The 14251-nt window shown below is 44.9% G+C and overlaps 1 protein-coding gene across 4 annotated transcripts in view; it reads left to right on the plus strand.

The window, feature by feature from the left end:
- Positions 1 to 13871, plus strand: part of matn4 (matrilin 4) — an 18087-nt gene extending 4216 nt beyond the window's left edge. Inside the window, exons 2-17 of one of the 4 annotated variants that reach the window (XM_060069730.1) lie at positions 2528 to 2600; positions 3318 to 3493; positions 3748 to 3906; positions 4287 to 4518; positions 5104 to 5226; positions 5392 to 5517; positions 5672 to 5794; positions 7599 to 7721; positions 8713 to 8835; positions 9537 to 9659; positions 9925 to 10022; positions 11066 to 11197; positions 11555 to 11738; positions 12099 to 12251; positions 12636 to 12738; positions 13163 to 13871. In XM_060069730.1, coding sequence (XP_059925713.1) covers positions 2534 to 2600; positions 3318 to 3493; positions 3748 to 3906; positions 4287 to 4518; positions 5104 to 5226; positions 5392 to 5517; positions 5672 to 5794; positions 7599 to 7721; positions 8713 to 8835; positions 9537 to 9659; positions 9925 to 10022; positions 11066 to 11197; positions 11555 to 11738; positions 12099 to 12251; positions 12636 to 12738; positions 13163 to 13223 — 2106 coding nt within the window. In that variant the 5' untranslated portion in view covers positions 2528 to 2533 and the 3' untranslated portion in view covers positions 13224 to 13871. Of the gene's footprint in view, positions 1 to 2512; positions 2601 to 3317; positions 3494 to 3747; positions 3907 to 4286; positions 4519 to 5103; positions 5227 to 5391; positions 5518 to 5671; positions 5795 to 7598; positions 7722 to 8712; positions 8836 to 9536; positions 9660 to 9924; positions 10023 to 11065; positions 11198 to 11554; positions 11739 to 12098; positions 12252 to 12635; positions 12739 to 13162 lie in introns of all 4 variants that reach the window. The other 3 variants (XM_060069728.1, XM_060069731.1, XM_060069732.1) reach the window with 3 other exon arrangements.
- Positions 13872 to 14251: the final 380 nt, after the last annotated feature.

The raw sequence follows: 14251 nt of genomic DNA on the forward strand, positions 1-14251 counted from the left end.
AAAGAATACAAAAAAGTAGTCCCTCCTGGCTGCCGCTATGCATCGACGGTCGCTATGCAACACACTTTAGCGTCCCTCCGAGAGAAGGCTCCGATAGAGCGGTTCGCCGGCAATTTATCCTATGGAGCAGTTCACTCGCCGTGTGCCTAAGCTTTCGTTAGTCTCTCCATCGCCTTGCTCACTCCCGGAGTAACAACATTTACACCCTCTCCATCATCCAACACATGTTTTACTTTGTAACTGTTTCTACTTCCAGGCGCGGAGTGATATGCAAACTTTCACAAAATGATCGGGCGTCATAGCAGTTATGTATATGCTCATTATACAACAGTTGGGAACCAATCAGATCGCTGGATTTAGGTCCCCCGTTGTATAATCTGTTTTTTATCACAGCTAGTCAGGTGGAGGGGGTAGAAGGTTGGCTTCAGACCAGCAGCTGTGTCTTCACTCCCTCGTACCTTCAATCCCCTGCCGACATGCCTTCCTACTTCCTGTTGTGGAACCAATGCTGTGGAACCGTTCTAGGGCTGAGGGGACGGATAAACAAATGCATATGGGGACTCTCTTTATGTTCTCTCTGAGGAGAAGCGGCTCGAACGTTGTTTACCACATGGTCAAAGATTCCGTCGAAAGGTTCTGCGTTCCAACCCAGATAATAATAATAATAATAATACATTTAATTTAGAGGCGCCTTTCAAGACACCCAAGGTCACCTTACAGAGCATATAGTCATCATAATTTTTTTAAAAAACAAGACATTGTGGAAAAAAATAAAAAAATAAAAAAATAAACATAAGCAATAAGAAATAAATAAAACAAAAACAAGACAAAACAAAACAAAAAAACAATCAAAGATCTCTGCAGGTTACCTGTAGTTTGAGCAAGATGCCCCCTTAACCCTTCTGCTCCTTAATCCACTTCCTCTTCCTGTCTGGGGGAGGGGCCTGCTACTGAGTTGAATAGTCCAATCTACTATTATAGGGTGTGTGTGTGTGTGTGTGTGTGTGTGTGTGTGTGTGTGTGTGTGTGTGTGTGTGTGTGTGTGTGTGTGTGTGTGTGTGTGTGTGTGTGTGTGTGTGTGTGTGTGTGTGTGTGTGTGTGTGTGTGTGTGTGTGTGTGTGTGTGTGTGTGTGTGTGTGTGTGTGTGTAAAGCTTACAAAGGCTTCTCAGTCTTGCTGTAGTTAAACACTAGCAGCCCCTCATCTCCTTCCTGTCTCCTACTGAGAGCACACACACACACACACCAACACACGTTAAATAACATGGAAATAAGTCTTCTTTTTTTTAAAAATAAAAGTTAGTATCAGCATCAAGTATTTGAAACATAATGAGACGTTGTGTAGTTGGTTGGTTATTCCAAGTCGAGGAAACATCCTTTTTTTTTTTGGGCCGCCGGAAGTAAAAACACTCATCATCAGAACCCAAGCAGGAAAAACCTGAGAGAGCCATTTCTTTAGTCAAGCTTCAACATTAGGTATACTTAATAATTATTTGAATATCATGATGCTGGGAGCCAAACACACTGGCCACTTGATGATCAATAAAGTTTGTTCCAGTTTTTTTACAGATAGATCTGCGGATTAAGGTAACTGATTACATTTAGGGAGACGATTGACTTTCACAAGAAGATTGGTGGGAATTGAATTTAGTAACTTTCTGCTGCAATTCAAACTCAATATCCCCAAAAATATAAAGCCTAGAACTGTTCCCCTGTAACTCCTAATAAATATAACATTATTAATTTAAAAGTACAGCATGAAAAACCTAGTGAACTTATGAAAATAGATATAGAGTAAATCAGAAATATTGGCGTGTGTATAGCTTTAGACAGAATAGATTGATTGAGAATAGCAAAAAATACAACTTATATACACACACAAACTCAACACACATCTCATCCACACATCTTGATTCTATTGATGTGGGAAAGTAAGCTTACCAGGCAGGGATGTTGGCCGGTTCTTCCCCAGACGCGACTAGACATCCAGACAACCGAGATCTATCACTAGTGAGGGGGAAAGGCATGTGCATGATCAGGATTGTATTTTATTGTAGCGTGTGTGTGTGTGTGTGTGACAGGAAGACAGAGAGACAGAAAGAAAGAGCGAGAGAATTAATATGGGAGCAGTTGCCGAATTGTTTTAGAATGCAGGATACTGAGTCAAAGATACCGCTCCCTCAGGACCCCGGCATGAGGGACACCTTTCATATTGCCTGCCTGAAAACACACACAAACACACACAGGCACACACACACACACACAGCTCATCCAAACATCTTGAGACACTCAAAGCGAGGTTGTGTCTTTATGGCGTTGTGTTTTTTGACATGTCAGACCACACACACACACACACACACACACACAAACACAATCAAACACACACACTGTAACCATGTGTGTGGTTTGTGGACACACTGTAAAGAGTTACTTTAGTAGATTGTTGAAACTTCTCCTCTTTCTCTCCTCCTTCTCCCTTTCCTCCTCCTCTTCCTCTCTGCCATCGTCTCTCAGATCATCGCAAAGAAGAGGAAGATGACGCGTCTCTGTGTGTCCATTCTTCTCTCCCTGATCGCCCTCACCAATGCCAGGCCAAAAACAGGTGAGAGAGAGAGAGTGAGAAGGTGGGTGTGTGTGTGTGTGTGGGGGGGGGGGGGTCAAGAGAGGGGGCGGAAAGGGGTTGTCAGAAAGAGTGAGAGCGATAGAAAGAGAGAGCAAGAGAGAGGATGAAGGGAGTGGGTGAGAGAGAGCAAGATCGATGTAGAGTGAGATAAGGGGACAGTGTATAAATATGTTGCTGTAGTGTTGTTTGATGTGAGTCCCTGGGCAGCAGAGGAGCGCCAGGGCTATCGGCAGGAACAGCTGCCGTGTTCCCAGGCCTGGGGTGGACTCTGGGGACTCACTGATATCCTGCTCAGTACACAGTAGCTGCTTCAGTCACCGAGGAAGCAAGAGTGGAAAAGCCCAACTCTGCGTGGACACCCACCCACACACACGCTGTTCCAGGCCCATGTCTTTAACACAAGATGAGTTAAGGCAGGATGAGAAAACTTAGGTTAACTTATGGTTAGTTGAGGTGAGTCGAGATGAGTGAAGATGAGTTAGAGGAGAAATGAGTTCAGCTGGAATGAACGGGATAAACGGACGATACCTGATACTACTAAATTGTAATGAAATGCTTGGGGCCGAAGATGGTTAAATGCAGACAATGAATTTACCCATGAGGATAATTAAATAAATAATATTAAAATTAGAACTACATATTGTGCCCGTATCTTTAACTCTATTAATTCCCTGGTGTGTGTATGTGCGTGCACAGCTCCAGAGCAGAAGTGTAAGTCCGGCCCGGTGGACCTGGTCTTCATCATCGACAGCTCTCGCAGCGTTCGTCCTCACGAGTTTGAGACCATGAGGAAGTTCATGATCGACATCCTGGACACGCTGGACATCGGGGCCGACGCCACTCGGGTCGGGGTCATCCAGTACTCCAGCCAGGTGGGTCTCCGACAGCCTGGGTTTCCTCTCTAGGTTTTCTCCCCATTGGGGTTGAGGAGTTGTTCCTGGTCCTTTCAGAGGGGTAAGCATTAGGGGGCGCCGTTGAATAATGTGGCATGGGAAGCCATTTGAGACTGGAACTGTGATCTTTGAGAGCTTTGGCAATAGCTCTGAGATGAGTCGAGCTCTGACACCGAAACACTCAACAGCGTGCTCCTATTAGAAACCTCGAATCAGACGTTTTTCTCTTGCAGGTCCTCAATGAGTTCTCCCTGAAGACCCACTTCACGACGGAGGCCATGGTGAAGGGCATCAACGAGATCATTCCTCTGGCCCAGGGCACCATGACCGGCCTGGCCATCAAGTACACCATGGATGTAGCCTTCACCCCTGAGGCAGGGGACCGGCCCAAGGTGCCTAATCATGACACCTGACAACTGAATGAACATGTACAGTCGCATTTTAGAAATCTTTCCTTTTAGAAAAAAGGTTGTGCAGCACTTTGTATGCTTTGATTGTTCCAGGCCTATTTACTTTTGTTATATCACCAACAGTGATGGTTGTAGTGGTGGTTGGATTGTTATGCCTGCTGGCTATTTCAGAAACAATTTGTCCTTTGTTTACATAAAATATAGTCCATAATAAGCAATTATTTGAGACATACATAATATTTGTGGTGAAATCTGCAAGTGCAAGTCCAAGTCCCTTCAGGGCGGGCTAGGGTCTGGTCCTGGGTGGGTCCTACCAAAGGAGTCCCAGAGCCTCCCAGTACCTCGGTGGTTTTGCTCCCCAGGTGCCCAACGTGGCGGTGATCGTGACGGACGGACGGCCCCAGGACCGCGTGGCGGAGGTGGCCGCCGAGGCTCGGGAGAAGGGCATGGAGATCTACGCCGTGGGCGTGGCCAGAGCAGACATGACATCACTCAGGGCCATGGCGTCCCCGCCGTTTGAAGACCACGTGTTCCTGGTGGAGTCCTTCGACCTCATCCACCAGTTCGGACTCCAGTTCCAGGACAAGCTGTGTGGTAAAGCACACACTTTAAGGCCCAATCCCATTTCTACCCCTTACCCCTTCCCCTTACCCCTCCCCCTTGTTTTGAAGGGGTAAGGGGAAGAGGTAGAAATGGGATTGGGCCTAACAATAGTTATAGAGATGAAATGGAACAATTTCTTTTAATATTTTTCATGAACTTCATTTGGGCCAATAGAAGCAGCAGTGGAATATTATTATTATTTTTAAACATATATGTATCGTTTAGTCTCTGCAAAAGTGAACATACAAACAAGATTAACAAGACTACATGAACTAGGCTGATGAAACTATCGATGCATATGAAACCTCACCATAACTTTGTTGGGTTACATTAAAATGGATTCATTGGGTTACAATGGTAGTCGACTCGCCATGGTGATGATGATGATGATGATGTCAGTGATGGTGATGATGATGGTATGGTGGTGATAATGGTAGGGATGGTGAGGATGGAAGTGACGGTGTTGATGTTGAGGATGATAGTGATGGCGCTGCCGCTGAATGTGGTGATGTTGGTGATGGTAGTGAGAGTGATGATGATGGTAGGGATGCTAATGATGGTTTGTGTGTGCTTCAGGCCTAGATATGTGTGTAGAGTCTGACCACGGCTGTGAACACATATGTGAGAGTTCTCCAGGCTCCTACCACTGCCTCTGTCTGCCCGGCTACACACTGAACACAGATGGCAAGACCTGCTCAGGTAACACACACACGCATACACACACACACACACACACACAGACACTCCAACCAGAGTTACAAAATACAGGAAATATGACAGCTGTTCTGTGTATACACACCAGCACATCCCTAAGACCAGTGTGCATGTGTGTGTGTGTGTGTGTCTGTGTGTTTGTGTCTGCAGCTATAGATCTATGTGCGCAGGGGAAACATGACTGTGAGCAGGTGTGTATCAGCTCTCCTGGCTCCTTCACCTGTGACTGCAACAAAGGATACACACTTAACGCAGAAGACAAGAAGACCTGCACCAGTGAGTACACACATGCTAAGCCCCCCCCCCCCCCCCCTCACCCACACATGCACACACAACAACATCCATTTTTCCCCAGTAAAAGTGGTTTTTAAAGCAAGGTTAAGGTGTTGTGGAATGTTAAAGGGTTTCCCCTGTGTCCTGTCCCTCCCAGTGATCGATTACTGCTCCTTCGGGAACCACAGCTGTGACCACCAGTGTGTGAGCATTCTTAACGGGTACCACTGCAAGTGTAACCTTGGATACCATCTCCATGACGATGGCAAGAAATGCCAGCGTAAGTTACACACAACACACTTGCGCACACACAACCACACATTCACACAGAAACACACACACACACACACACACACACACACACACACACACACACACACACACACACACACACACACACACACACACACACACACACACACACACACACTCACAAACACACAGCATGTACAAACATGGTAAAAGAAAAACCTCATCCAACAGGTGTGCACACTCTGAAGCAGGTAGACACGCCCCATGTCCCAGGTAGAAAGGGATAGATCACCCCCCCACACACACCTGATCAGCTAGTCACGTCTGCTTTACCAGGTAGACACGTCTTCATGTTCCAAGTAAATACAGGTAGAGACACCCCCTGTTCCAGGTAGATACAGGTAGACCTGAGGGTAAGTAGGCCCCACACCAGGTAGATACAGGTAGACTTGAGGGTAAGTAGGCCCCACACCAGGTAGATACAGGTAGACCTGAGGGTAAGTAGGCCCCACACCAGGTGGATACAGGTAGACCTGAGGGTAAGTAGGCCCCACACCAGGTGGATACAGGTAGACCTGAGGGTAAGTAGGCCCCACACCAGGTAGATACAGGTAGACTTGAGGGTAAGTAGGCCCCACACCAGGTAGACTTGTAGGGTAAGTAGGCCCCACACCAGGTAGATACAGGTAGACTTGTAGGGTAAGTAGGCTCTACACCAGGTAGATACAGGTAGACTTGAGGGTAAGTAGGCCCTACACCAGGTAGATACAGGTAGACTTGTGGAGTAAGTAGGCCCCACACCAGGTAGATACAGGTATACTTGTAGGGTAAGTAGGCCCCACACCAGGTAGATACAGGTATACTTGTAGGGTAAGTAGGCCCCACACCAGGTAGATACAGGTAGACTTGTAGGGTAAGTAGGCTCTACATCAGGTAGACACCAGTTGGTCACCAGGTAGATACGTAGTCTACCGGCGATGGGTTTACGACCTGCTCAGCCCCAGTAGGAGGTCTGGTTGACCCAGATACCACAGGGCGTCCCTGGAGGAGAGAGTATGGAGGAATGTTGGGTTTTCCAGCTGCTCAAACATCTGCTTCACAACTTCCAAGAGGAACACAGACCCTCATTTAAACACACATGGATACACAGTGGTGCACACAAACAAACACACACCCACACACGCACTCACACCCACACACACATTTAATTGCGCTATCAGGCTATTAAACGCCAACAGTCCTTTGAAATTCCTTTTACATTATTAAAGATGTTTTTATTTCAATGCTTTATGTGATTTACCACTGCTCGTTGTTTCCTTGTATTAATCCATGTATGTTTATCTGTAGACTCTGAAATATTGCTTTGCCTGTTTGTATGTTTGTAAGTGTGTATCGAATGCAAAAAAACACAAACAAACTTGTTTCATCACAGATACATTGCGTTACACAGATGCTAACTGGCATGCTGCTACATGTGCGCACACAAACATGCATGTGTTCCTACAGACTTGGGACTTATATGCTTTTAACATGATTTAATATGTTACATGGTATAGATCATATTAATGTTATAATTGTGTTTGTGTTTGTTTATGTGTATGTGTGTATGTATGTATGTATGTGTGTATATATATGTTCTTGTGTGTGTGTGTGTGTGTGTGTGTGTGTGTGTGTGTGTGTGTAAATATATATGTATCTGCTTGTGTGTGTGTGTGTGTGTGTGTGTGTGTGTGTGTGTGTGTATGTGTGTGTGTGTGTGTGTGTGTGTGTGTGTGTGTGTGTGTGTGTGTGTGTGTGTGTGTGTGTGTGTGTGTGTGTGTGTGTGTGTGTAGCTATAGATCTGTGTGCGCAGGGGAAGCATGAGTGTGAGCAGGTGTGTGTCAGTGCGCCGGGGGTCTACACCTGCGACTGCAACAAAGGATACACACTCAACGCAGACAAGAAGACCTGCACACGTCAGTCAGGCACACACACACACACACACACACACACACACACACACACACACACACACACACACACACACAGACACAGACACAGACACAGACACAGACACAGACACACACACACACACACACACACACACACACACACACACACACACACACACACACACACACACACACACACACGGGCACACACACACACACACACACACACACACACACACACACACACACACACACACACACACACACACACACACACACACACACACACACACACACACACACACACACACACATAAATATATACATTTATTTATTTACAAATACACATAGGAGTAGCATTTGAAACCACGGAATCACATTCAGTTAATCAGAAGATTTACAAACGGTTGGACGCCTTACGACACAAGTAACTCTCTGCCCGGCTGCTGACACTACGAGCCTCCTATCTGGTAACTCTCTAATACTTAGCTATCTGCTACCTAGAGCTCTGCTACCAAGCTATCCGCTAGCTCGCTTTTAGCTAGCTCGCTCCAACCTAGCTTATTGTTACCTACATACCTGAGTGCTACCTAGCTATCTGGTGTCTGCAACCTAGCTCCTGTCTCTGGGATACAAGCAGACCCCTCAGAATAGGCTGGGGTTCTGGTTTTGAACCCCAATGTCCAAAGTCTACCTGGAAGCATCTCAGGAGATCACCCATGTTCCCTAATGACACATAGTGAATAGTAGTAGTCACCTGTTTGTGTGTGTTTGTGTGTAATTGTGTGTGTGTGTTTGTGTGTGTGTGTGTGTGTTTTTGTGTATGTGTTTGTGTATGTCTGTGTGTGTTGATAAATGTTCTTGTTTGGTGTGTGTGTATATGTGTGTAAATATATTATGTCTGTGTGTTTATGTCCTTATGTGTGTGTGTGTGTGTGTGTGTGTGTGTGTGTGTGTGTGTGTGTGTGTGTGTGTGTGTGTGTGTGTGTGTGTGTGTGTGTGTGTGTGTGTGTAGCTATAGATCTGTGTGCGCAGGGGAAGCATGAGTGTGAGCAGGTGTGTGTCAGTGCGCCGGGGGTCTACACCTGCGACTGCAACAAAGGATATACACTCAACGCAGACAAGAAGACCTGCACACGTCAGTCAGGCACACACACACACACACACACACACACACACACACACACACACACACACACACACACACACACACACACACACACACACACACACACACACACACACACACACACACACTACATCTACAAACAACACACACACACACACACACACACACACACACACACACACACACACACACACACACACACACACACACACACTACATATACACACAATACATATATCAATATATAAACAAACACATACACATTAGAGTAACATCTGAAATGCTTTATCGGAATCACAATAATTTAATCAGAAGACTTAATAATGCTTGGACACCTTTGACCCAAGTAACACTCTGACAAAGTCTTACAATTAAAACTAACTGCCAGGCTGCTGACATGTCACAATACCTAGCTTTATTACAACCATCCATACACATTCATATCTAAATATCTCAATATATATTATTTTAAAATGTATAATATATTCTAAAATGTTAGTGGATTATGGCATATTTTTGTGTTTTCTAGTATGTCCTAGCATGTGGTAGCATGTTACAGTGCATATCCTAGACGATACTAGCAACTTGTGCTTCCAAGCTCATTCCACAATGTCCTAGCATGTTGTAGCACACCCTACCGTGTTGTAGCATATCCTCCCTTGGTTTAGCCTGTCCTAGGATCTCTTAACTTGTCCTGTGCTGTGTTGCAGACATGGACCTGTGTAATTCGGTGGAACATGGCTGTGACTTCCAGTGTGTCAGCACTCCAGGGTCATTCTACTGCATCTGCCCCGAGGGGCAGTTGCTACAGGACAACGGGAAGAGCTGTGGAAGTACGCATCGCTCCAATTAAACCCAAATCATTTGTGTTTTCTCTTGTATTCTATGACTATGACTAGTATCTTTGGGTACCTTGAAAAGAGTGATACAAATATAATTATATAAATAATAATACTACGTAATTATAACTATATAATTATATAGTAGTAGCAGCATTATTACTACTCATTACTCATGACTAATACAATTAACTACTCTGACATTATCTCCACTTTATCCTCTTAATACTTGGTACTTTATGAAATGCTCCTCTCGCAGCCTGTAAGTCGGCTAACATCGACCTGGTCTTCCTTATCGACGGCTCCAAGAGTGTTCGGCCCCAGAACTTTGAGCTGGTCAAGAAATTTGTCAACCAGGTCAGAGGATTTGGGATTTCTATTTAATAATGTCAATAACATGATAATATAGCAATATAATGAAAAGACATTTCACTATACTAAACTGGGATATCTAGTTGTAGAAGCTCCTAACATGATTGGGACCTCCTTGGTAATGTTATATAGAAGAATATTGTTACATATTCTAGGGGCTAAGGTGTCCACAGCCTACCATTACCCCCTACCTGCTCCTTAATGAACTGTCTCGGTACTGTCTAACCCCTACCTGCTCCTTAATGAACTGTCTCGGTACTGTCTAACCCCTACCTGCTCCTTAATGACCTGTCTCTGCACTGTCTAACCCCTACCTGCTCCTTAATGACCTGTCTCTGCACTGTCTAACCCCTACCTGCTCCTTAATGACCTGTCTCTCTGCTGTCTAACCCCTACCTGCTCCTTAATGACCTGTCTCTGTACTGTCTAACCCCTACCTGCTCCTTAATGACCTGTCTCTGTACTGTCTAACCCCTACCTGCTCCTTAATGACCTGTCTCTGTACTGTCTAACCCCTACCTGCTCCTTAATGACCTGTCCCTGTACTGTCTAACCCCTACCTGCTCCTTAATGACCTGTCTCTCTGCTGTCTAACCCCTACCTGCTCCTTAATGACCTGTCTCTGTACTGTCTAACCCCTACCTGCTCCTCAATGACCTGTCTCTGTACTGTCTAACCCCTACCTGCTCCTTAATGACCTGTCTCTGTACTGTCTAACCCCTACCTGCTCCTTAATGACCTGTCTCTCTGCTGTCTAACCCCTACCTGCTCCTTAATGACCTGTCTCTGCACTGTCTAACCCCTACCTGCTCCTTAATGACCTGTCTCTCTGCTGTCTAACCCCTACCTGCTCCTTAATGACCTGTCTCTGTACTGTCTAACCCCTACCTGCTCCTTAATGACCTGTCTCTCTGCTGTCTAACCCCTACCTGCTCCTTAATGACCTGTGACCTGTCTCTGCACTGTCTAACCCCTACCTGCTCCTCAATGACCTGTCTCTGCACTGTCTAACCCCTACCTGCTTCCAGGTGGTGGATTCCCTAGACGTGTCTGCCCAGGGAACCCGGGTGGGTCTGGTCCAGTACTCCAGCCGCGTCCGGACAGAGTTCCCCCTCAACATGTACCACACCGCAGAGGACATCAAAGCTGCTGTCATGAAGGTACACAGACACACACACACACACACACACACACACACACACACACACACACACACACACACACACACACACACACACACACACACACACACACACACACACACACACACACACACACACACACACACACACACACTTACACACAGACAACCGTAATATATTAGTAATAGTAAAAGGTCTCCATAGTGCATTTATAACAATAAAAATATCAACATGAAAGACTATAAGGCCAAGGGCCACGTTTAGAATGAAATAACATAGATAGATACTGGATATATTTTCAAGGGGTAGAGTACATGCAGAATGGCACTATCACCAGCCAATATATTCACAATATTAATATTATATTTACAACAGGTAGATTACATGGAAAAGGGCACCATGACGGGTCTGGCTCTCAAGCACATGCTGGAGAACAGTTTCTCTGAGGCAGAGGGGGCTCGGCCGGCTGCCAGGAACATCCCTCGCATTGGCTTGGTGTTCACCGACGGACGCTCCCAGGACGACATCACTGAGTGGGCCAAGCTGACCAAGGAGGCTGGTAAAGGCGCCACCTAGTGGCCCACACTAGACCTGACATGCACTCTACTGAAAGGAGGCCTATTAGTCTAACATTTACACTTTCCTGTAACTGTGAAAAACATTTTGACTACACATTGTACATTTTGAGATAGCAATTGTTTTTATTTATTGCCAGCTTATTTTTACTATTATCTAGTATCTTATATTTTTATTTTATTGAATTTTACTTGAGTTGGAAGCCCTCTGGTGGCCTTTTAAATATGACGCGCATTCTACTGACAGCATTCTATCTCGTCGTTCAAACTTATGCTTAACTTAAACCCATCTAAATGCCTTTTCATCCTATTGCTTTTGCATCTGCATATTTGTGTGTGTGCAGGTCTCACCATGTATGCGGTGGGTGTAGGCAAGGCGGTGGAGGATGAGCTTCGTGAGATTGCCTCGGATCCCGTGGAGAAATATTTCTACTACACCACGGACTTCTCCGCCATCAACACCATTGCAGAAAACCTCAAACTCAACGTCTGCCCAGGTCAGCGGAGAACAGCAGACGGGCTAATAGATTACAGTCGATTAGAGTGGACTAGAGTACAGTAAACATTAGAGTGCAGTAGAATATGCATAAAAGTAGATCAGAGTGAACTTCTGTGCAGATGAAACGAGAGTACAGTACAGGAGAACAGAACAGAGTACAGTAGAAACTAGATTAGAAACAAGAATGTAGCACAGTAGAGAGTCACAGTGAAGCAACATTATTATTCCAGGTCTGTTGAACTTTTCCCAAGCCGGCTTGTTGTTTGCTGCCATCTGCTGACAAGTTCTGGCAATACAACGTATATTATTATTTATCTTAATGAAGCTCTCTCTCCTCTCACTAATACGAGGAAACTCCTTCTCCCACTTCCCCTCTCCCCAGCGGAGAGTCAGGGTGAGATCGAGGTAAAGGACCCATGTGCCTGTGAGAGCTTGGTGGAGTTCCAGCAGGCCACAATGAGCTCAATGGAGCAGCTGACACAGAAACATATCCTTCCAAATAAAAACCCTAATGATAGAAACATCCCAAGATAAAAGCCTCACAGGGGGAAGCCTTTGCATGCCTCACAAACAAATAGACACCTTTTAACATGGGAACCCAAAAGGGTTTCGGGCAAAAGGGTAACGGTAAAGCACAGTTAACAGTTTCTTCACACAAATAAAAGAGTAATCTTGTACAACTAGCTGAGGGGCACCCTTCTTTACTATAGCATAGCTTGGGGGGTCTTGTTTTACTGCAGTGGAGCTGGTAGGCCTGTTTTACTGTATCCGAGCAGGTAGGTATTTTTTACTGTAGCAGAGCTGGTAGGCCTGTTTTACTGTATCAGAGATGCTAGGCCTGTTTTACTTTAGCAGAGCTGGTCCTTGCTTGTAAGTTTATGAATACGATATATTTCCTTAACTGTCACTACTGGCTGCCATGACGACACGCCTTGGGGACCTGGAGAACCAGCTGCTGTCCAGGAAGTGAACAGGAAACACCACTGTGGTCAAACAGGAAGTTCCAACTCCATAAAGGAAGTGGTGACAGAGGTAGACTAGGTAGTGGAGGATGAGGGAAAATCAACATCTCAATGTAGAACATCCAACATACCCCTTCAACATTTACTTTCATTAACAAGCTATCTTGTTTCTATGTAAACATCAAGTAAAGAAATACACATTCAGTCTTAACATTTCTACAGTCATGACTTCCTACAGAAACTACCTATGTCGACGTTTGATGTATACTTATTTGAATACCAGAAAGATACTTATGTTCAGCTCTTGATAGGCTGCATGACATGATTATAACATGTATGTGGCATGTGTTGTAATAAGTTTTCTGTGTATGTTAGAATGTTTAGCATGAGGGTTGTGGAAATTAACTCCAAAACACCATTGTATCTCTATAACTTCTGTCCCATAACCATCTTGACCCTTTGTTGATTCTATTTATACTTGATTGATTTTGCTACCTTTTGTTAAATATGATGTATTTATAGGAGATTTTGATACAAGTTGTGTTTGAGAGTACTTCACTGGAAAGTTCTTGTCCTAGTCTTACCTTTGAACGTACTACTAGTATTATACATTTGTGAAGTGCTAACGTCAGTTTGATACTGCCGACACTAAAGGAGAACAAAAACTCACCAACACCTATAGCTAATAGATTCAGGTCAACCGCAAGCAGCCAACAGCTCGACAGCTTCAAGTGCTCAGAGTGTAAAAAAAATCTTGTAGTTTCCCCTCAGAGGATGGTTTAAATGAGTGACTTGTGATGACTTATGCCAAATAAGTATTTTGGAGGTGATCATTACCTTTATGTTAGTATTGGATAGGAGTTATTTCCCACTACAGAGGACAGTCTTGAGGTCTGTCTGAGCAGTGAAAGGAAGACTGATGGAAATAAATGGAGAGGCAATCTCAGGTTGTCCATTTGGTGAACATATCAGGGCATTTTGTTTGGCTGAAGCAAACGACCAAATAATTCAAACTCTGTGCTGTAAGAAGTGTTTT

Source organism: Gadus macrocephalus, chromosome 13, assembly GCF_031168955.1.
Source record: "Gadus macrocephalus chromosome 13, ASM3116895v1".
Classification (NCBI taxonomy): domain Eukaryota; kingdom Metazoa; phylum Chordata; class Actinopteri; order Gadiformes; family Gadidae; genus Gadus; species Gadus macrocephalus.